Source organism: Astyanax mexicanus, chromosome 15 (genome assembly GCF_023375975.1).
Source record: "Astyanax mexicanus isolate ESR-SI-001 chromosome 15, AstMex3_surface, whole genome shotgun sequence".
NCBI classification, from domain to species: domain Eukaryota; kingdom Metazoa; phylum Chordata; class Actinopteri; order Characiformes; family Acestrorhamphidae; genus Astyanax; species Astyanax mexicanus.
Window position 1 is genome coordinate 33969232 of NC_064422.1, and position 24501 is coordinate 33993732.

The 24501-nt window shown below is 38.5% G+C and overlaps 1 protein-coding gene across 1 annotated transcript in view; it reads left to right on the plus strand.

The window, feature by feature from the left end:
* Positions 1-24501, plus strand: part of ankfn1 (ankyrin repeat and fibronectin type III domain containing 1) — a 112759-nt gene that overhangs the window by 62822 nt on the left and 25436 nt on the right. Inside the window, exons 7-11 of the mRNA XM_022669036.2 lie at positions 7041-7169; positions 8807-8999; positions 10258-10468; positions 17022-17216; positions 22888-23001. Of these exons, the coding sequence (XP_022524757.2) occupies positions 7041-7169; positions 8807-8999; positions 10258-10468; positions 17022-17216; positions 22888-23001 (842 nt within the window). The remainder of the gene's footprint in view (positions 1-7040; positions 7170-8806; positions 9000-10257; positions 10469-17021; positions 17217-22887; positions 23002-24501) is intronic.

A 24501-nucleotide genomic window follows, 5' to 3' on the forward strand; every position in this document is an offset into this window, starting at 1 on the left:
TTCAGTGTGATGGTGCTGGAGGTGCTGCCCCCGAACCGGACTGACTGGGGTCTCCCCGTCAGAAAGTCCAGGATCCAGTTGCAGAGGGGGGTGTTGAGGCCGAGCGAGCTTAGCTTCCTGGTGAGGTTCTGTGGGATGATGGTGTTGAATGCTGAACTGAAGTCTATAAACAGCATTCTGACGTAAGTGTCCTTCTTCTCCAGGTGGGTGAGGGAGAGATGAAGGGTGGTGGTGATGGCATCGTCCGTGGAGTGATTGGGACGATACGCAAACTGCAGGGGGTCCAGTGAAGAGGGCAGTTGTGTCTTGATGTTCCTCATGACTAGCCTCTCGAAGCACTTCATGATGATGGGTGTAAGTGCAACGGGATGGTAGTCATTGAGGCAGGACACTGTGGACTTCTTCGGCACGGGGACGATGGTGGTGGACTTGAGGCACGTTGGGACAGTGGCGCTGCACAGGGAGATGTTGAAGATGTCCGTGAGAACATCTGTCAGCTGGTCTGCTGATGCTGCATACTCCTCCAAATCAACAGAATCGCCTTCAGTAGCAGCCTTCCTAAACATGTCCCATGCAGTGCACTCAAAACAGTCCTGAAGGGCAGAGATGGAGCCTGTCGGCCAGGTTTTCACCTGCTTCTGAACTGGTCTGGAGCGTCTGATGAGTGGTGTGTATGTTGGTGTCAGCCAAACACACATGTGATCCGAGAAAGCGACGTGGGGGCGGGGCTCCGCCCGGTACGCGCTGGGGATGTTTGTGTAAACAAGATCCAACGCGCTCGCTCCTCTCGTTGCAAAGTTCACATGTTGGTGGAATTTAGGGAGCACTGACTTGAGATTTGCGTGGTTGAAATCTCCGGCGATAATAAACAGTCCGTCTGGGTGTTTGTTTTGCAGATCGCTGATAGTCCGATAGAGTTCACACAGAGCCTCTTTAGCATTAGCACCAATGCTAGCGCTGGGTGGAATGTAGACAGCAGCTATTAGCACGGCGGAGAACTCCCGTACTAAATAAAAAGGTCTGCACTTGACTATCAGGAACTCCACCAGCGGAGAGCAGTGTTTGGCGACAGTCACAGCGTTGTTACACCATTCCGTGTTGATGTAAACACACACGCCTCCACCGCGGGTCTTCCCGGATAGAGCCGCGCTTCTATCGGCTCTGAACGCGGTTAGCCCGGCTAGCTGAATGGCGCTGTCCGGAATGTTGTCATTAAGCCACGATTCCACAAAAACCAAAACACAGCAGTCTCTGAACTCACGCTGGGTAGTTCGCTGGAGTCGGATGTAGTCCAGTTTATTGTCAAGGGAACAGACGTTTGCAAGAAAGAGCGATGGTATAGCCGGCCGGCTAGGACTAGCCTTTAGCCTCGTGCGGATCCCGGCTCTCTTTCCGCGCTTGCGCTTACGCTCGCACCGTTTGCAATGTCACTTCCGCTGGGCTCCGGCTTCAGGAAACACCGCGGGCTGGCGGCCTGGGTCTCTTAGCAGGCTAAGCTCAAGTAGCGTCATACATTTGGACGTATGCCAAAAGCCAAAGCAACTTACAATAATGATGTACATTTAGTAATAGAAGAAAGAAGTTCAAGGTAAAATAAGAAGAAGAAGAAGAAGAAGAAGAAGAAGAAGAAGAAGAAGAAGAAGAAGAAGAAGAATTGGAAAAAACTACCCATAGGCCCAAAAGTTTAAAATGAATGTTTGGACTAAGTGGGTTTAGGTCTTAAGGGAAGTTTAAATATTTAAGGATACAGTGCTCTTTCTCACACAACAAGGTTTTTTAATGCAAAATGAACAAGACTTACCAATGCACATTTGCCATTTTACAGATTTTTTACCTGTATAAATGATTTATTTTTTTTTTTTTGGATGAGGGAGATTGAGGAGTCCACTGGTCAGAGAGATAGGACTATAGGCCCCAGTGATGCAGACGTCTTGCGGTATCATTAGCGTCACAGCTCATTAGCTTTGTGTCTTATGAGACTTCACATGCAAGACGAGGAGAGCTCTGCTTTTAAGCTGCAGCTATGGAAACAGCTTTGTTCTCGTTTCATGGAAAATGTTTTTGAACATTTTCAGTATTGTGTTTGAATGGGTAGGCTTTTTCCTTCTTACCAGCAAGGCCCACCCTCCTTACAGCTAATTGGTGCAATAGAAAATGCTCCTTGTGCTATATTGGATGAACTTGTCCTTGTGATGTTCTTTGACAGTTAATATTAACTTGGTATCTTTAATGTCTTTATTGTTCCATTATTTTTCCATTGAGTTGTGTAACACTCTGAATCTAAATATTTGAAGTGTTTTTGTAAGGCATTGAATCTTGCAAATAAATGAAATTATTAATAAGTACATTTGTGTAACTGTGTTTTGTGCATGAAGCTGTTGTAACATTGCGACATGTCATGTCTTTACACACTATGTAGAAAATGTAAAGATGAGGTTCATTTAAAAGCACAGTTATTTTACTATGCTGCCACTAAACCATTTTTCATAAAAATAATGCTGTACAAAACAGTTTTGGTCTCACTTTTCTTTGCATAAATATTGAACAGTTTTTTTCAATGCTTTATTCATGGGTTATATTACAGCCTTGGCAGTACAATACAATGAGAAAAACATTCAAGATATGTTATTATTTTCAGATACTTCAATCATAATACTCCACAGTATTTTCTTCAGCTTGTTTCTTTCAACTTCAGCTTGATTGTGCTCTGAAATATACAGATATAAGAGTTGATTTTCATAGTAGATGTTATTTGTCTCTGCTGTCTGTTCTGGTATCAGTTGGAAACTCACAGTTTTGTTTCATATTTCAAAGAGAGGTCTGTAAGTGAAGATACTTTAGAATTGCTAAAATGACATTAAACCAGACCATTGTCTAATGCAGCTGTAATTTAAGCACCATTATGTAACATATTTATTTAAAATAACAGCTTCAAAATCAGGTTGATGCACCACTGACTTTGTTTGGCAGTGGTACTGACTGCACTGTGTAACTTTGGTGAATCTGGCAGGACATTTGAGAGACGTTCTTTAATATAAACTTGTAATATTACTCCACCGTTCCAGTTTATATCATTTTTTATTTTATTTTCAGTGGCAGTTCTGTATTTCTCAGTGTGTCCAGATACACAATGCACAAATTACACTCCCTACAGTACAGGGAGCCCAGGATCAGAAAATCACAACTCTTACATAATGCCCATGGTTTGTTAATGCATGTTTTAAAGGTGACATATACTTTTTGTTTTCTTCGGAATTAAACTGGATTAATTAAATATTAAATATAAACTTCCCAGAGCATGACTCAAATGCTTGTTAATCTTTTTTTTTTCTTTTTATCACTTGCTCTGTCAGTGCAAGAGTGGTTAAAAGGCAAGTGGGTGTCAAATGCTATGACACTTGATGCACAAGTGGGAAAACATGTCAGTCTGTCACTTTATTCTCGTAAAATCTTGCATCTATCTTTCACCTCTCCATATCTAAGTAATGTAAGCATGCTTATCTGCCACCTGACTGATGTTCTTATTACTACATCAAAGATCTGCAGGATTTAAATGTTTCAAGATGGTCTATAAGCACTCAGTACAGCTATCATCAATGACTGTCCTTCTCTGTCACATGGTTGTATTGTTAGTAAATCTGAGAGCAGTGCTGTTTGAGAAATGAGAAAGTAGAACATGCCACTGAGTGTTGTGATAATGAGTAAAAATTAGTATAATTTAGTTTTCTCTCCAGGGGCTTGTTTTGACACCAAGTCACGACATGAAGTCCACCCACTGTAATATATTTTTGCTTAGGACTTTTTTTTCCCCAATGTTTGTGTTATTTTTCTTTTTGTTCCACTCTAATATCACATTAGGTATTAAGCATTTGTGGCAGCTTCATTAGCCTCTATTCTAATTCAGAATATTATCTGGAGGTTAATGGGGCTGTAATTTTCCAGTGGTCACTGGAAACAATAAAAATTAGTCCATGCTTTGTGCACAGGAGCACTAAGTACACGGTCTGGCTCTAGAGCACTTTGGCCTCTTGTTAGTAATGGATTAAAAGCAGTACATTCAGGGATTGAGCTTTCTAAACCGTATGCTCTTCCTGAAAGTGTAGGTATATTTTTTTGCATTATGCACACAGGAAGAATGTCCATCCTAATCAGCTGGGAATTTGAATATTTTAGAGTGCTTTTACACCTACCTTGTTTGGTTCAGATTTTTTGACTTTTTACTTTCGTCTAAACCACAAAAGCAGATGTATAAGGTGCCCCGAACCACAGTCCAGACAAAGATATTGAGGAAGCCTCTCTCTGGATCATCTTAAAAAAAACATGGTTTGATGTGTTTGCAGTGTGAAAAAATCTTTTTTTTCTCTCTTTTTTTTTTTTTTTTACATAATCTCTACTTTCAAAACAATTTACAAAAAGTTGAGTCAGGTTTCTTGTCACCTTAAACTATACAAGAAGAAAGAGAACGGGTGTTGTGTTGAAATATGACACCCCATTGAATGCATGTACGTCATGCAGTGGTGTGGGCACAATAGATTACACCGATGATTCCAGTACGTACTGTAACTGTAGATTAACCCTTATTTATAAACAAGAATAAAATGAAAGCAAATGAAGGGAGTCAGATTTCTGACTGAGGAGTTCAGTTGCATGGACTTCTACAATCCAATATTAATATCAAGTATAGAGAGATACAGTGTCTATATGGAATTGCGACAGAATGCAGCAAAGTTTACTTTGTAACACTTTATTTGAAGGTAAACTAGACAAAGGCTTCCTAACACATTCATAAGCATTGAATATTTATATATGTATTTATGAAACATTATTTCAATATTTATGAACTTGCAACATGACAAAAGACTTGAAGATTGAGACTGTATTAATATAATTGATATAATATTTGCGTAAGTGTTGAATATTATATTTAAAACTTCATAGATACAAAACAATTATTTAAGGCATGAAAGAACATTCCTAAAATATAACATATGTACTGAATTCTGCTTTATGAACGTGTTTTAAGTGTAAAATGTGCTACCCCTGTAGTTTGAGGGCCTCAAAATCGTTAATAGAATTGATACCCTGCACAAGGTGAGGGTGTAAGTGTGAGCCGAGATGCTCGTTGAATAGTCTATTTTCACACCTTACCCCTGTATTGTTTAAATAGCAACGCCGATGCAGGTAGTGGTCTGGAAGTGTGTTCAGGTACATTTCTGGTGTATTGGTATCTTGGCAAAAGAAAACACAGGTGTGCCATTGACTGATTTAAACCCTGACAACAGTCAACCGTCAGATGGTCATTACTATCTTGCCAATGCAGGTGTGCAATAAACCCCTGCTCATTACACACACATAAGGACACGCAGCAGTGCACAGACCCAACTTTTACATAAACAATAAACAGAATACAAAGTAAAATATAACATTGCTGTTCTCGTGAATTAGCTGCTTACACAACTTCACAGCATGAATGTGCAGGTCAGTGTAGTCTGCTGAGAAGATCAGAAGCTCTGCACCATTAAAATACCAATCCACCAAAGTCAGAGCACACCAGGCTCTTAAAAGGGATGGCAAGTGACTTACTGATTAGTGTATTTTGTGTCGGCCTAAAACACACCCATGATTAGTTAAGAGAATTAGAACATGCCTTTTGTGCGTTTAGAGCTGCACAAGGTGTTCTTTTACCATCGTTACGATGGCAACTGATACATCCTAAATTAAGCTGTGTGATGCTTGTTCGAGGGCTCACCTACAGATCACTAAAATATGGCCCTAAGTCTTAAATATATTTGCATAACTTTTAATAAATGTCATTTAAATACAATATTGTGCCAATAAAATATGGTGTCACTGCTCTGTCAACACTGCTTTATTTTATGCATTTTATTAAAATGTCATGTTTTATTTTATTTTATTATGTCATGTTGCAAGTAATCATGTAAATCATTCATAAATATCCATATAATACTTTAGAAATACAATATTCATTGCTTGTGTATGTGTGAAGGTAGTCTTTAGATAAACTACACATTCTAAAGTGCAGTGTAAAAGCAAAACCAAAACAAAAATAATTTACAACGTAATAAAAACAATAACCTTGGTCCAGACTTTGACCAAGCTGGAGCTTGATTTGAACTTTCATGTCCAAAAAAGCACTTAAAAGCAAATAAATTCACATATTGTCAAGTTGAATAGGAAATGTTTTGAATATAGTGTTTTTTGCATGTATGAATGCAAAACCCTGATTGTGACCCTCTTAGGATTCAATCATAATGATATTCATCTCTTGATTTCCAGGACACTGAGTGCTCATCAGTTTCCTCCAGCCATGTGCTTTCCATATATTTAAAATACTAGCTGCATTAGTAAGTCAGAGTGAAAATGGGGAATTGTGTGTGGACTGGATGTTGGAAAGCTGTGGACCACTCTGCTGTGTCTCGTTGGCAATCATGGTGCTGATTGTTGTGTTGAGGGATTTGACGCCTGTTTCTACAGATAAGCGACGTTGTGGAGAACGGTGGTGATGATAGAGGAGGAACAACAGGTCCTCCTCTCGACCCCTCCTCCCCTCCCCCCACTCTCCACTATCACCACTGCTTGCTATGAGCATGCTCAGTGTGACCTCGCTTTAAATGCTTGTGTGCTTTTGTTGTCTCTTTGCTGCTCATCCCAGTGCTGACACAATGCCACTCTCTCCTCCCCTCCCTCTTTTTTTTTCTCTCTCTTTCTCGCACTCTCTCTCGCGCTCTCTATCTCTACGTTTCTCTCGCTCTCTCACTTGCTTTCACTCACTCTCCCTCCCCCTCCGCTCCCCTGTTCTCTGCGCATTAGCCAGCCAGCGCTGTGGCGAGATGCGCATGAATAGGAGCGCTCTGGTGATCACCAGGTGCTCCTGGGTTGTCTATCCAGAGAAAAGGCAGCCTGGTCTGGACTTCAGAAGCCATTCAATCTTTTAAAAATTGAACCCCCCTCTCTTTTTCCACTGATCCACCTGTCCGAGGGACTGATCCAAGCTTTCTCCTGCTTCTTCATTCATTCAGACCTGAGAGCAAGATCTCCCGACTGACTCAGAGACTCAACCAAAGGCATAGCGATGCTGCACTGATCAAGGACTTCAGACCACTTCTGTTCTTCAGCGGTTCTTCAGGGAGCTCCCTGAGCCTTGATAGGTGAGTACTGCTCAGCACCCCCCCCCCCCCCGCCCTGTCTCCTCCCCCTTCTTCAGACACACAGGAGGCACATGTCTAATTGACTGACCTTATCTAGCACAGGTGAAATGCATACTGTCACCCTGAACCCTTTCGCCAAGGGTGTCCCTCTGCCTGTTTCTCAGGCTGACATGTAGTTTTGATTGATGTAATTGGATTGAATGCGAAAACCTCAGGCTCCAAGGGTGCAGAGAGGAGAGATAAACTCTTAAGGCATTCTCTAAATTACCTGCCTGTGTCAGATGCTGTGCTCCTCTGCCGGGAAGTGCATATTATTAGGACTGTGTGGGTGCTTGTGCTGAAAACTTGGCATAAGCAATGAAAAACAGGCCATTGCTGTCATGTCATGTCTGACTGGATTATAGACTGCTGGGGTGAGAAATATCACGCCGATCCCCATGGTTCCATGCTTCTGAAGTGAAATGTCAGACAGCTGCGGACAGTTTAGATGAAAGCACTTACTTAGTCTATAGTTTGTGTTTTTTTTATTTATTCAGGATTTATTGAATATTTGGGTTTCGCTGCCATTTTTATTTTTTCAGTGATTTTCAGTCAGCCTTCACTTTCTTGAATTAATGCATTCACACCATTTGTATCCTAGGGCAGTACATGCCAAGGTCGGTTATGGTCAAATGGTTTATGTGCCCGTCATGTCCAAGAGCCATAAAATGGTAATAGGGTTTTTTTTTTTTTTTTGTGAATGAATTTTCTTGGATGTGCTTGTTGAATGTTTTATTTTCTTTATAAGCCAGAGGTAACCGTCAGTGACAGTTATGTAACATACTGTCTGGGGAGAACAAAAATAATCTGAATATTTCAGATACACTTCCACTATAGCAGACTTTTTTATGTAGATTTTTAATATATAAGTTATTTTATATACAGTAAGAATGACTTTGATTATGTATAAGAGTTTATATGAGTTTCGGATCACGTCTTTCTAAGCTTATCACACTGGGCAGACTCATGAAAGTAAGATTAAATTAGAAAATCTCCAAGAATATCCTTGAAGTTCAAATAACACAGACAATTGACCCACTGTCTCACTGTCGTATTAAAAAGAGACTGGATTGCATGGCTCTTTTATAGTGTCTTATCTTTCCTGACATTGATCTTCTGTGTGATGTTCCTTTTACACAAATACAATTGATTGCTTTTTTCATTTCAATCATATTTAGCAAGCATGTAATGTGATTATCTTCTGAATCAAGGAACAAGCACGACAATCAATAGAGTATGTCAAAAGGGTTGCTGTAGATCATGAATAAGAATGAGAGAAATCACGACGGCATAAAAGCGAAATGTCAGAGTGATTTTTCCTGTCAATGCACAAAAACACTGTCAGATGTAAAAAATGTGTGAAGTAATTCATGGTCTTGAAAGGCTAAAGACATATTGAAGCAGCTCATTTTTTTACATTAATCATTTCACTTCGTCCATCTGTCAGAGAGGTACTAATGAGTCACCAATTAGTCAGAAAAAAGGCAGAACAGCTAGAAACAACCTGGATCAATGCTTTGGATGTACTTGTGCAGCGAAAGTGACATTCCTGTCTTACTGTAACATGTTCTCTCTCTTTCCTCATATTCTTCTCTCAGGTCATTTTCTGTTAGCATGACCCAGCAGATGCAGAACCTCCAGCTGACCCACAGTAAGAAGGGGGCCGGTCCCGCCTCCCCCAGTGCAGCCAAACGGCTCTACCGCAACCTCTCTGAAAAGTTCAAGGGCAGCCATTCCTCCTTTGAGGATGCTTACTTCTTCGGTCGTTCGGATCGCATCCGCAAATCCTCGGTAAGAAAGCAAGAAGGTTTTTAAATAAATAGGGTCATGGTGATGTGAGTCTTTGTTTTCCACATTATTTTTAATGCTTCAGTCAGAAACTGGACAGAAGCTCCTTGGGGAATATCTCTCTAAGGCATATCTCTTTCTAGGAATTAGCTCTGCAGGATATTCTGTACTTTTGCTGAATATTTGTGTTTTTTTTTATTTTGCATTATTATGTATAATGTTGTATTTTGCAGTATTATGTATAATACATTGTGTGGCAGTTTAGAATAGATATTTACAACAAAACATAACATTGTGACAACCTCCTTCTTTCTAAACCTATTATCCTTATTTTTTCAGCTCCATCAATCATATAGGAGCAGTTTGTAATTTTGTAATTACAGACAGCACAGACTGTTTCTCTGTATACTGTCCTTTCTCCCTATTCTTCAATGGTCAGAACCCTACAAAACAGGTATTATTTGGGTGATGGCTCATTCACGGCACTGACTTTCAGTGCTGACTGTTGTGCTGGTACAGGTAGATCAGGCACAGCAATGCTGCTGGAGTTTTTAAACATTGCATGAAACACCCCTACCCAGCTGCTCCACCATATACTGTATATGCAAAGGCAGAGACAGAAGCTAATATGTTGCTGCACGGTTGAATGTCTTGGTTATCCTCTATTCCTTTATTATCAATGCCAACAGATGCAGTTGGTGGACTCAGTGGTTCTCAGTCCTGCAGTGACAGTTACTGTGTAATTATATAACTACAAAGTGCTCCTATATGCTCAATGCAGCTGAAAAATGTATAATGGCTGTAGAAACAAAAGCAGCATGGCCATAATGTTATACTTGATCTGTGTATACATAAATATATAGGTAAACAAATGTCTTGCGTCTAAATGCTTGTGATGGTGCCCTTTCTAAAAGCCTTCATAATGCAGACTGTAATCAAAAGACGTTTGACTCTGTTAGTCATTTATATACATATATAGCTCAGCATCTGTTTACTTGACCTTATGGTTTCTGCTGTTTCCTGTAGTGACATTTAAGTTCACGTTTGAGTTCATGTCTATCATTTCTGTCATAGCTGCAGCAGTTCCTTTGAAAATGTCACTGGTTATTTATTGCATGCTTCATATATCAGACATTCTATAGGAAAGCAATTCAGCTGACTGTTACATAAAATATTTTCTGCTTTCCTCTGAGCTTCAATAAGATCTGTACAGGTGTTTTTTATCACCTGTACTAAACACGCTTTCCTTCTTCTATTGTAGAATGTACAGAGCGGCGAGGCTCTGTTCGAGGCTGTGGAGCAGCAGGACCTGGACGCTGTTCAGATCCTGCTGTTTCAGTACACAGCGGATGAACTGGACCTAAACACGCCGAACAGTGAAGGCCTAACCCCGCTCGACATATCCATCATGACCAACAATGTCCCTATCGCTAAGATGCTGCTCAAAGCAGGGGCCAAGGAGAGCCCGCATTGTGAGTATTCCTGTATGCCTGCATACATGACACAGTCAAATTCTGTTTCATAGTCTTTTTGATGTGGCTTTTAAAGACTTTTTTGCACTGACTGATGTTTTTGATTGGAGAATATGCCTCATGATTGACATAAATATAATGGCAATATTAGGATTTTAATGAATTCTTTCAGCTACACAAGTACAGTACCAATCAAAAGTTTTGGCACACCTTCTCATTCAGAGTGTTTAGATTTTTTTTCTACATTCTAAATCATTACTGAAGTAATGCAAACTGTGAAGGAACACATACAGAATCATAAAGTAACTTAAAAGTGTTAAACAATCCAAAATACTCTGTGAAGCATTTAGGTGGCTCTTATCCAAGGTGCTGTTAACTAGCAACTAGCTCTTGGTTTTTGTTTCCTTGGGTGTTCTGATGAGAGCCAGTTTCATCATAACATTTATGATGATCTTTGCAACTGCACTTGAGGACACTTAAAGTTTTTAAAATGTTTCCTATTGACTGACCTTCATTTCTTAAAATATTTTTATGTCTTACTTAGTTGAGTAGTTTTTGCCATAATATGGATTAAAACATTACTCAAATAGAGCTATTTACTGTATACCAACTCTGCATCTTCACAATTTTACAACTGATGCTCTCAAACACATTAAGAAGCAAGAAATTCAAGTAATTAACTCTTGATGAGTTCAGCATAGCTGTAAACTAAAAGCCTTTACAGGTGACTGCACCTCATGAAGCTGACTGAGAAAATGCCTATATGTGTAAAACTGTTATCTAAGCAACAGGTGCTACTTTAAAGGCTCTAAAATCTAAACAATATTCTGTTTTGTTTAAGTGTCTTTTTTTACTAAATAATTTCATATGTTTTTCTTCATGGTTTGGATGACTTTAGTATTAGTCTACAATGCAGATAATTTTAAAGTAATGAAATAACACCGAATTTAAGGTGTGTTCAAACTTTTGACTGGTATTGTATATTATAGTACTGTCATACCAGTTGTGAAACTGAAACTGATGTGAAACTAGTATCATGTCCCATGGAAGTTAGAGAAAGCATACTGAGCTGCAGGATATGCGTGTGGGGCCTCCTGCATTGAATGAACATTTGATTTCTGCCAGGATGGCTTCTCTGTTTGCATGGACTGTTCATGCCATGTCACTGCTTACAATCATTATTACGCATTACTTATCATAATCATTATTACTTTGCTGTCCACTGTGGTAATATTAGTCTTCTATGATGTATTCCCAGTATACTACTTTGTTCAATATAGTGGTTTAACTGTTACCACAGTGCTTAATGATGCTGTATTCTTGGGGTTGAATTCCTCAACTTTACTCTTTCTAGCGTATACCTGGTTATTGTGGCCCCACAACTGGATCTTTGTTTCATTGGACCCTTAAAACGTTTCTCCAGTAAGTTTTTAGTGAAAGACAACAGCCTCTAAGGCCAGGAAATGTAAAAAAGACTGACTTTGCAGGGTAACACCAGTGTTTCAGCCCTCCCTTCCCCCGAATGCATGTGAAGTGGATACTGGGATACTATCTATTCATCCATCCATCCATCCATCCATCCATCCATCTATCCATCCATCCATCTGAACGGTGTAACAAGACTTTGTGGAGACATCACACACAAACTTCATGTGATCACACTGAGGCACGAAACTTCACCAAAATAGTTGATCATTTCAAAAACATTTTAAATATTTTTACTCAATTGTTGTGGCATTGTATTTCTATTTTACCCTTGTGTTGTACATGCACACAGAATCGCGCCTTAAAAACACTTCTAAATTTGGCTGCATTGGTCACAGTAGTTGAGTTGCAAAGTCTAGGCTACACTCCAGGTTGGACAGGGTCTCAGTAGGACTGTCCTATGAAGTATAATTTTTAGTAGCCTGTTGGTCAGACATATTGAACGGTGTAACGTTTGTGGAGACATCACACACAAACATCATGTGTTCACTCTGAGGCACAAAACTTCACATTTTTACTTAATTGTCTTGGCATTGTTTTTCTATTTTACCCTTGTGTTGTACGTGCGTGAGAATCACTCCTTAAAATCATTCCTAAATTTGACTGCATTTCTCTGCTGTATACAAAGAGTCCTTCAGTTTAGAACAGATAGAGAAGAAGCAACCCGTGTTCAACCACGATTACTAACAGAAAGTTAAGGGGCCTTGGTCTTGGCAAGTTAAGAGGGAATTTGAACCACTTCAATAATAATATAATATTGTGTGTTTATAGCTGTTGACCATGTATAAATCATTTTGATTTGTGATGACTTGATTGGTCCCACTTCATAATAAGTGTCTATAATAACTGTAGTTACACATTAATAATCCACATAATAACAGTGTAACTACTGGTAAGACGGACAGATCATAGTTGTTTAGGTTTTAAATGTTTTAAATTAGCAAATGTGATGCAATGCACATATATGGTATATGATTTGGACCAGAGAATTAACTGTAATGTACTGTATTTGAATGTCTTGGTAATTTTACGACCAGTATTGGATAGATAGATAAATAAATAGTAAGTTAATAGGGTCATGAACTTTATGATTGCTAAATTAATTATAGTTTAACACTGTGATATTGTGATGGTAAATATGGTGATTTTTTATTTTTTCAGTACAGTGTGTTTTTGATTTTTTTTTCCTTCCTCGCTGAGTATTCTATATTTAACCACTTTATTGTGGAACAAGAATCCCTTTTCACTTTGAAAAATGAAAAAAAAAAAGAAATACTATGTTGGAGACTAATAGACTCTCCAGGCATGTAAGCTTAGTTGAGCGTGACTGCTGGAGTCTCGGTATGTTCACGACCACTGGAACATTCAGAGATTGAAATTATATTACAGTAATTCATCATTATGAGAAGATTTGTCTTGTGTCACATGTCTGTTTTTCGCTGCTGAGACCAAAAGCAGACCCTCACTAATTTGACAAGTTGTTTGCAGTGAAAACTGGGATACACAGAGGGAGTCAGTGTGATTTTTTTGACACTTTGCTTTAGAGGATTGTGCAGTAAGCAGCGGAGAGCCCAAATAAGTAAAACTTTCCATGACAGCTGTCATAAGCACTCGTAGTTCTGTCATAAACATAAAATGACAACTGTCATAAGCATTTGGTTTATGACCACGGGCCTTGGTTAAATAGAAGCTCAGATACTTTCTCTAAACAGCATTTTATTAGTTTTCCAAGCTGAAATGTGAAGTCAGTTGAGTGGGGAACTTTATCAGTCTGTGCAGTTACGTGATCTCTTCTGAGCTGTGTGCATGTTGAGCAGTTAAAGGCCTGGGAATGGGTGTATTCTGGTAAAAAAATCAGGATTACATAACACAAACATAATACGTTATGTTTAACTGCTACTGTAATTACTGCAAAAATAACTACATGTAAGACAGGGAGCTGTGGAGAAGTCATTCAGAAGGGAAAGGGTCAGGGAAAGAAGGTGAAGCTAGCTTTCATCTTGAAGTTTTGCGCATTTAGCAGAAAGAAACTTTTGGGGTTATGCAGTTGATTGCATATGTTGAACCCCAGATAGTACGCAGTTCTCTTCTAGACTCGTTTGCCCTTGAACTGATCAATAGCATATTCAGCTCCGCAACAGTGGAACAGGTGTTTCTTACCTCCTACGCCACAGCAGGGAAAAAGCCCCGCAAGAAGCGAGTGCTTGAATCAGCATGAAAAGCCGAATGTTGTCTGAGAGCGAACAGAGAACACTGTACTGCAGTCTGGCCGCTCGGGCGACAAGGGGGGACATCGCACAGCATCCCCCAGAAAAATCTTAACAAGGTTTGTCGTTTAATGGTTTAACTTTTCCAATGATGCATGTAACGCAGGGCAATTATACTAAGTGATTTATTGTACCCAGGCTGCAGTTAAATTTCAAAACATTTCGCCGCGGCACAATCCGATCCTTGTAAACAAACAGAAAATAAACATTGCCGTATTTTCCCCTCCTGGGCTTTCTGCATTATATTTATGTCAGGCCAGAAGTGCCAAGTAAATCAATCAGCCAGACGCCTGACAGCTCGGAGGTCCAGCCTTAGGTTGAGGTTAATGTATGTTTATGAGCGGGACCGGGTCCCCGTAATGTCTATATTTAGGGCGATCCCTGCGTCCCCACAATGCCAACTGTGTATGACAGGGCAGTATCGGCAGACTGGCCCATTAATTTATAGTTTGTTCAATTAACCACACATAGTGGCCAGATGTCAATCTTCAGAGCACAGGAAATTGCACCTCAAGGCTGCTAATATTGCTGCCTTTTCCACCGCGCCGCGGACCCCCAAGTAAGGCCGACGACTTTTATTGCCCGCTTTTTTCAGAGACGACAACACTTACTTTATCATTTCTCCTGGAGAGCTCTCGTCTCCAGGGGTTTGGGCCAAGCAGAACAGCCCCAGTGAAAGAGGGTTTCTTCAGCCATGTATTTATTTGTTTATTTTGCTGTCATGGTCTATGACTAAGGCTCTGAAAGAACATGCAGTAGTATTCACAGTCTATGAGGAGGACTGGCCAGGCAGCATTCATTTTACCATGACAAATCTATATGGCCAAACACAGTCCTGTGTGTTCCAGCCTGCCGCCGAGTACGTTCATTTACTGCCCCGCCACCCCCAAACTCGGTTGACTTCATGTACAACCACACTGACACTGGCAGTGACAAGCAGCAGCATTATGCCTTGATACTTCATCAAGACGTAATGGTTTTGCTGCGGTTTCAATTGGGACTTTATCTCTTGACTAGATTTGAAAGAAAAATATATAACCAATTTAAAGTGATTTACTTATAGTTTTAAGCTGATGTTACTTAACAATTTAAATTAAGTAATTATTTTATTTTATTTAATGTACTATATACAGTATAGTATAGTACATACATTTAAATGTACCTATACATTAAAGCTAAAACTGACTCTCTTTTTTTCATTTACTCTTGTTTTATTATCAATGTTTAAACGATTGGTAACTAGATGAAATCCAACTAATGTGGTGGGCTTAACAGACACTGGCTTTTTCTAACAGACATTTCTATGCTTTGAATCAGGTTCAGATCAATTCCTGACCGTTCACTTTCACAGGATGAATGGTCAGAAAATGTGGAAGTCAGTCTAAAACTCACATCTGACATTTGTTATACTGGCTTCTATATTTGGCTCTATTACTTTTTGACATAATATAGCTACATAGCTGGCTCGCTTGACACAGTACACAAAGCAGTCGGACATTTCTGTTGACATTTTGACAGCTAACCTCAATTACCTTCCTCCATTCTCAGCCCCTAAACTCACAGTAGAGTCTCCATTCTTTTTTATTCCTGTGCCGCATTCAAGAAGGGGAATGGAGAATGAGAGATGTGATGTGGTTTTGTGATATATATGTTTTTTTATTCTGGTTTTATTGGACAAATAGAGAAAATAAAATGTTATTAATTTGTGGATAGAACAGAAAATATGTATTTTATATATTAAATTCAGTATATAAGTAATGTAATATGGTGTGAATGAGGTGTATAACAGTTTGATAGGATTAAATGAATGAAGGAAGCTTAAGTGGGCTCTGTCTGCTTATAAACTTTATAATATAGTTTCTTTACAAATAACATAGAATGGCCATGCACACAACTCTGGAATGCGGTCACATCTTTGCATTTTAATATCAGGATTTATTCAATGGATTTTTACATTAATAATATATCAGAAAATCTCAGAAGGTTACAAGAAATCGCTGGTTTCTATAAACGGCGTCTCAGTTACTAAAGCCCAGCAGGAATGTGAACATTTCCTTAGTGTAGAACTCAGAAATCTACGTCTAGGGAAGCCTAGGATCAGTAGAGGTGGCATGATTCACATGTTTTTAGATCAAATAAAATGTTTTATTCTCAAAATATATATTTTTATTGATAATTTATGTGGTAAAATGTCTTTATTCCACAGAACTCAAAGCTATGAGCAGCACACAGAAGGTAAAGTGGTCAAATTCTGATCTTTGTGAATCGGATTTTTCGATTCTGATTGGGGCCACTTAAATCACAGATCTGTTGAGGTCTGCACATATATTTGGAAGTGATCAGATTATTATAGTGTTCATACATTTATAAATGTCCAAATTGAGGTGAAACTGTGGTTTGTAGCTGTCCAGAGGTGAAGGAAAAATGAATGTGAGGAAAAGAGAAAACAGACATGAGAAGGGAAAATGGATGACAGCAGTGAGGGAGGTTTTCAGTGACTTTTTTTAGTGCCTTCTATGCCGGCCCTTTAACAAAATAACATGAAAAAGCCCAGTTATTTGAGTGTGGTGATGGGATGCACCTATCCTTAGTTGATTTGATCACTGACAGTGCTTTGAAACATTGTTTTTTAAAATTTGCTTTTACTTTTTGATTCTGTACACTCATAAAAATGAAAAAAAAAAAAAAAGATTGACAGGCACAAAAATAGAATGCAATACAATGTAAAGTATTGTAATGTAAAGTATTGTAATGTATGGGTCTTGCATGCGTTGGTTAAGCAGTTGTGTGTTGTGTTTCAGTTGTGAGTCAGGAGAGCCGAGAAGCCCATCTCTCGACGCTGGTGCAGGAGGCTCAGCGGAGAGCCAGTGAACTCTCCACCCAGGTGATGAGGGAGAGCCTTAGCCTGGAGACTTCTGACAAGGAGAAGCAACTGAAGGCCTGGGAGTGGAGGTGCAAGCTCTACAAGCGCATGCGCACAGGCTTTGAGCATTCACGTGAGTACACTACCACCACTCTTTTGTACAAGTCATGATTTGTGAGCCAAAATTAAATCTAACAGACAAGTAATGCCACCAGCAGCAAAGAAACTGACTTTAAAGCATCACAATGTCTCAGTTTTTGAGTGCGATTGATCATTGTGGAGTGTGAAAGATATTGAACTGAGAAGAAAAGACCCAGTTTTCCAATGTAGGCCATTTAATTCAACCATTAAACTGCCAACTGCTGGGCATATTTCATGAAGCCAAAAAAATAAATTAAAAATCTGCCTAAGAGATGGAATACACCACGCAAATGGATGAGATTGTGATACTGGCAGCAGTGCTGCAAATATACAGTTGGATCAAATTTCAATTTGATAGGCTAGGCTACAACAAGAATAGCCATGAATGTAATACATTTCTGTCTAATTCACTCAGTGAGAACTTCATGCACTTGCAAATTGCTAATTGTCTTCAGAACCTGATAAAACTAAACATAGGAACACTTGACTCTCATAATACAAGGTGAATCAATAAGGACAAGACACCCATTTATTTCATATATAGGAATGGAAAAGACATGACATATCTGAATACCCCAGCACGTAATAGGTGACGGTGTCTTTTAGGCTATTAAAGAACCGTTCAACAATCTGACAGCCTGTAGTCTGCATTTCTATCTGCGAAATTAGAGATACTGGGCTAACTTCAAAGCCCTACACTTAAAATATTCTTATACAGAAAACGTTCTTAAACAGTTGCTTGCTTTAGCATCCAAAGAAAACATTTAGTTTTTATAATTCTGTACATTTAGGAAAAATTGTTACTTCTGTCTAAACAGGAGCAAGACTGTCCAGTATAAATATACTGTTCTTGCAGTTTTCCTGTATTATTGTGGAATTCATGATTTTAGTGTTCAAGGGTTGGTTGACAATGTCCAAAAAACTAACAGCGTCACTTTTAAAGCAGCAGTCCTTAAGATTGTTTTTTATTTAAATTGTAACCAGCAGTTTTAAATCTAATTTATATTAATTCTTATACTACAGTGGTCTGGTAGGTTTGTTAAATACTCTTTACATTCTTACAATATTTCATAAATAAACAAAATTGATAAAACACATAATTGGACACAGCAATTTATTTAAATAAACTACATTAAAAACACCCTCCTACACTCTCCACATTCTCACCAGGATTAACTTGTGAGGTGATTTATGGAGGTACCACTTTCTGTAGAGTGTTACAGAATTGCACATCACATTTAAAACCTTAAAGGTAAGCCTCTGCACAATAACTATTTTTATTTAGAATAAATTGTGATTTGTTATTTAGTACTTTAGTGTCATTTTGAGACACATTTTATGCCAGTGATATAATAATTAAGCAATAATACACTGCATGGAGTGCTTTAACATTATAGCACAAACCTCAAGTTTATTATTGTGATTTAACCCTTAGTTTTATTAACACAGTTTATTGAAAGATTTTGAGTTAACAAGGGCGAGAAAATACGATCTGTTTGAAATAGTTAAAGTACTTCCATTTCTGCTCTGTTTGTAGCTGCGCTGTTTGGTTTGTAAGCGCTGCATCGTTGCTAGGTTACCTGAATAAGGCAGAGAGAGTATAAGGCATGGAGAGCTTTGGTTACAGTGCATTACCAGCTGATAGCGGCACTCATAGAATGCCTCTCAGCCAATCACATTGCAGAGTCGGAACTAACTGTGGCATAATATAAACTATTAATAATGCAGTTAACATTAGTGAATGAATTATTAAATATTCAATTCAGACATTGGAATTTGAATGAAGAAAAATCATAAGAAATCAACCATAACCACTGTTCATTCATGTTAATAGGCTCTTAATAGGTAATACTGAGGTCAGCTAAAATTACTAAGGTCATGCTCATGTATTGTATGACACATATATAATGTAATTATCTTGATGGGACTATTTAGAAGATACAAAGCGCAATTTTTTACTCCCGTAAGAACATTTTCCTAAATGTGGGGAATTATAATAACTAAATGTTCTTTCTTGGATGCTAAAGCAAGTAACCGTTTAAGAAGTAACCGTTTTGAAGTTAGCCCAGTATCTCTAGTTTCACAGATAGAAATGCAGACTACAGGCTGTCAGATTGTTGAACGGTTCTGTTTGATAGTCCTCTATTCGTTCTGACTCCATTACTATGCACAGTTTACCGCCATTTCACAGCAGTACCATGGAATTCAGTCTTACCTCGTTCCTCTCTTTCATCTGTCTAAGAAAAACGGTTCTATTTAGTACTGTAAAAGAGTTTCCTGGCTCAGTAGCAGATAGGATATAGTATTCGTGCTAAATATAAAACTGTTTAGAAAAAACACATTTAAATGTTTTTGCTTTTATGTAAAAAAAAAATCAAATAAAACATAAGAAAAAAAAAAAACAAGCAAAAAACATGTATGGATTCAAGTGGTAGCCTATTAAAGATCATTTGAGTCTAAAGACCAAAGAAACATTTTTTGTTGCCTGGACACATGTGCTTTGTACTGTCATCATCAGTCTTCGCTGGTAGGGTGACAAAACAACAGTGGAGAGGAGCAGCTGTGACAACAGTCAGTGGAAGGACCAAGAATGACGTGCATAAATGTATCAATGTACGCATTGACAGCTTCACATTACAGACAGATATTTAGTCTAAGCAAAAAAATCTGAATTGTAATGTGAACATAGCCTGATTGTTTGCTGCTGTTGTGTGTTTATTATAGCTTTGTGTCTGTGTCTTGTGAGTAAAAAAATATTTAGACTTTTTTTTTTTTTGAAAATTTAAAATTGCATTCTTAACTCTTAAGTTTTTTTTTTTTGCCTGCTGTGATCTGTAAACGGGTCTAGAAAAAATGTCATTCTTTCTGTTTCTCTGCTCCCTGTCTGCTTCTGCTCTCTGTATTTTTACTCCCCTCCCATGAGTGCTTATTAGATGTGTGGACACAAACAGACCAGAATGTACCTAGACAAACGTAAAAAAAATGACTACCATATTTTTCAGACTGTAAGGCACACTTAAAATCCTTTAATTTGCCCAAAATCAAAAGTGTGCCTTATAATTCGGCGTATTTCAGAAGCAGTAAAGCCACTCCGCTGAAGTACAGCGTCAAAAGTGAAGTTTTTCCAGCACTTCACTTATCATTAGCATTAGCGTTATCCGCTAACTGCAGCGCTAGCTCTTTCGTTGTAAAGAGGTGAGTATATTAGACTGTAGTCTGAGTGTTTATCCTGTTAAAACAAGCTACCTAGGATGAACCACTAGCTGATAGCGCCCTGGGTTACTGGAACACTTGGGTTCTTGGGAACACTGGGTTCCTCAGTCTAGTGTTATCAGGCAGCATTTGGAAGTGAAAAGTGGAAAATTGTGTGTTGATTGTCATATAAGCTTTTATGTTCTACTATAAGAAAGATGAGCTGATGAGCTGTTCTTCCACCATCTTGATGATGATTTGTTTGATCTGTAACTATGACAGCAGAGCTCTGACAGGTCAGTCTTATTTTAACACATCCAACATTATTACAAATAGATCCTGCTTTGATTAAAACATGTATGTCGTGTTGCAGTACATTAGTATATATAAAACAACACCATTAATATACATGTGCTCATTTTCAAAACTCGACATGCAGGTTTTTATTGTCTCCAAAATCTGAAAGGAGAATAAAAATAAAGCTATGAAAAATGTACCATGGAGTTCTGCTACTGTAACTTGTGTAACTTGTTGACTTGTTTTTTAAGAACTCTGATCAAGAATAGAGGAACACTCACCCACACATTCATTGCTCATAGTGTGTTTTTAGTGATTAGCTCCGTCTAGCAATTTGCAGGTCAGCCCACTGGACTGTTGCATATTGCATACAGTAGGCCGAAATCTTAACCACCCACAACTGTGATTTCATTTGTATACTGTGGTTCATTTAAAATTGTGGGTTTGAGCAAATGGGCTTCCAGGTGTGAAGAGCAGAATTTTCTGACTCCCAGGAGCAATCCATTTCCCTCAAATGACCCTTGACTGTCTCCTGGCTTACGCAGTGCTTGTCATACCAGCTTACATTTGTGGTCTTGCCTGTGTAAAGATCTGCCAAGGCAGCTATTACAAATCAGCAATGCTATGCTGCAGACACTCCAAAAGATCAAATTGCCGAAAGATTTTCCAATTCTCACAGGAGGCTATAAAACGGACTTCTGTTGAGCGCAATGGTGCAGTTAGTGTGTGACTGTTGTTACAAATAGTCCAGTGAATACAGCCAGGAGGAGACTAGATCAGGGATTAAGGTGCAGACAAGAAACAGATGAACCCCTAAAGCAGTCAATAGCAGAATTGCAATTAAAATGACTGAAGCAGCTATCATTGTGGCCAGTTTAAATTATCTCTGCTTGTAAACGTCACTGCACAGAACCGACGCTTCTGCAAGAACAATTGAAAGAAACATGACAGGTTAATTAATAGAGAGCAGATGGACAAGAGTATGTTTTATGATGGAATTAATGGAAAAGACAACACAGTCGTGACTGCAGTTTTTCCACTATTCTTCACTATTCCACTTTTCTCTAATTTAATTTATTTTTTCTCAAAATAGCTTTCAGCTTATGGGCTTATGCAATTCTGTGGTAGTAATTATACAAGTCATTCAGCAGTGATGACGCTTGGTGGCACTTGTGAGTTCAAGTATTGTGGGGAATTCATTCTGACTGCAAGCATTTCACTTTAGAAGCACCACAGCAGCATTAACTTTCACAGATTGCTTGCAGTAGCAGGCTTTTCTAATCTGTGGCTCAGGTGTAGATTTGGATCAAATGCATTTGCCAGAGTGCATCAACATGACCAAGGACTAAAAGGCCCAGAAAGGCAGAAGAACTGCTGAAAATGTTAACCTATGTAATGCCCCGGCTGGCTGGCTTGCTAAACTGATTTGACACAATATTTGCCTAATTTTTCAGATGTCAGATTCCAAGTTAAAAGGTGATAACAGTTGTATTAAAATATATTTGAAAGCCTTAGTAAGCATCCATATTTAGTCTATTTTTATTGAAACTAATTTTTACTGAATTTGCAAGTTGCACACCTGCATTAAAGCAACATCATTCAGGAAGTTTACCTTAAAATAACATCTTCAAAATTATTGTTTAATCTTGCCACACTGGCCTGTAATATGGACAGCAGCCACTATGTACCTTGAAGAGAACAGAATAAAGCTTGCAAATACATTGAAATTCTGTAGTATTACTCTATTGAATCAGTCACATGCTATGTTTCTCAGCTTGTCCAGGAATGCATGTTTAAAGTGTGCCCTTCATGATCAAAGGTCAAGTGCAAATTATACTCCTTTTAGGGGGAGCCCAGGAGCACAAAATATAAATTCTTACACAACAATATTATTCACTTACTCAAAGATATGTCATGTATACACACAATCTTTTTTTTCCTTGTTGGAAGGCATTGCTTTCATATCATATATATTCAGATCATATCTCTTCTTTTAACACCAGTGATGCTAACGGGCTAAATGTCAGTATCTTTTAACTTGCTGCTTCTGAGCTGATAATAGAAGCCACAGTGTCTTGTCATACGAGCTCATGTTAAGTGATCTTTTAAATATTAAATGTCACATTTAAAACATATTCATGTTTTATATCTGACCTTTGATCTTGTTCTCACAGAGGTCCCGGAGGCTCCGACGGCTGTGCGCTTAACCGTGTCCAGCAGCACATCTCTCACCGCCACCTTTCAGGAGCCGGCTAGCATCAACTCAGCTGTAGTCACCAAATACAAAGGTGAGAACTCGATGCTCTGCAACCTGAGCCTGTGGCACTAGCACACCAGTCCCGAACAGCAGCCTGGTCTTCCTCCTGCCAAAGAGAATTTCAATAATAACTTGAAAAGTGCATTTCCTGAAGGAAAAACAGAATGTTTGTGCAGCTGAATGGATGGAAAACATCAGTATAGCTGCAGATAAGAGCTTAGGGATCTACTGTGAGGGAGTACATACAGTTTGGTGCAGTTGGGACACAGAAACTCTATGTAGGGTTCATAGAGTCATGAAAAACCTGGAAATATCGTGGAATTTTAAAATAGCAGTTTTCTTGGATAAGTTTTGGAAAAATAAATATACCCAGAAAGTTTAGGAAAAGTCATGGAAATTTGCTCTACAAATTTGCTCTAGTGTTTCAGTTTTTCGATAGAGAAAACCTATTTTTAACTACAAATACGTCAGCTCAGAGTTAATTCAATAATTTAGCCCTACACAATGGAGCTCTCAGGATCTGACACACATTTTATTATTAAAGATTGTGTGTCTGATTCATTTTAGGCCTACTATAATCAATTTTGATAATCGTTTTAGTTAATTTTTCGTTTTATTGTCCATGTCTGCACTGATGTTTTTTCAAAAAAAAAGTATGGTCATGAAAACTTGTCTTGAAGGTATGGAAAAGTCAAGAAAAAATAATGGAAATGTATTGCTTAAAAAGTGTATGAAACCTGTCTATTGCTTGGGCATGTGTGACAAAAGAATGGGAAGAACATGGGATGAAAAAAACAACAAACACGTGAGTGTAGGTCAGTATGACTGAGGAGTATAGCTCAGTTACCTTCGCTGAGACAGTACATGAATTTTGGTGGCTTTTATAACATAGAAACCCTATGGCTTGGGCATGTGTAAAAAAAGAATAAAAGTGAATAAGAAGAACAAGAGATGTTTACCAACAAAGAGATGAGGGCAGGTCAGTATAGCTGTACTCTATAGCTCAGTTACCTGCCCTGAGACAGCAGATAAAGTTGGTGGCTGTCAGGACAGAGAAACTCTATGGCTTGGGCATGTGCAAAAATGAGAAGAAAAAAGGAATGAAAAAAACAACAAAGAAATGAGTGCAAGTCAGTATAAATTTGAGATGTCAAACCTTCCCTGATTGAGTACATGCAGTTTGTTGGTTGTCAGACAAAATTGATTAATTGATTAATGGGAGTAATTGGGAGTAATAAAGAATGAAAATAGAATGACAAATAAATAAGTGTGGGCCTAACAGCAGGGATTTTTTTGAACAATGTACAAAGATGTACAATGTACAATAAGACAGTAAATCTGAAATGGTGTCAGTCAAGCAGATGTACAGTAGATGGCCTAAACCTTTGTACACTATTCATTCTTAATAGGGTGAAAAAAATCACCGAATGGTTTTAGGCTACTTATTAAGAAAGCCATGTGTCTGATCAAAAAGCTGTAACAAGCCTACATCACATAATCAGACAGAACAATCTAGAGCTGGAAGACTTCA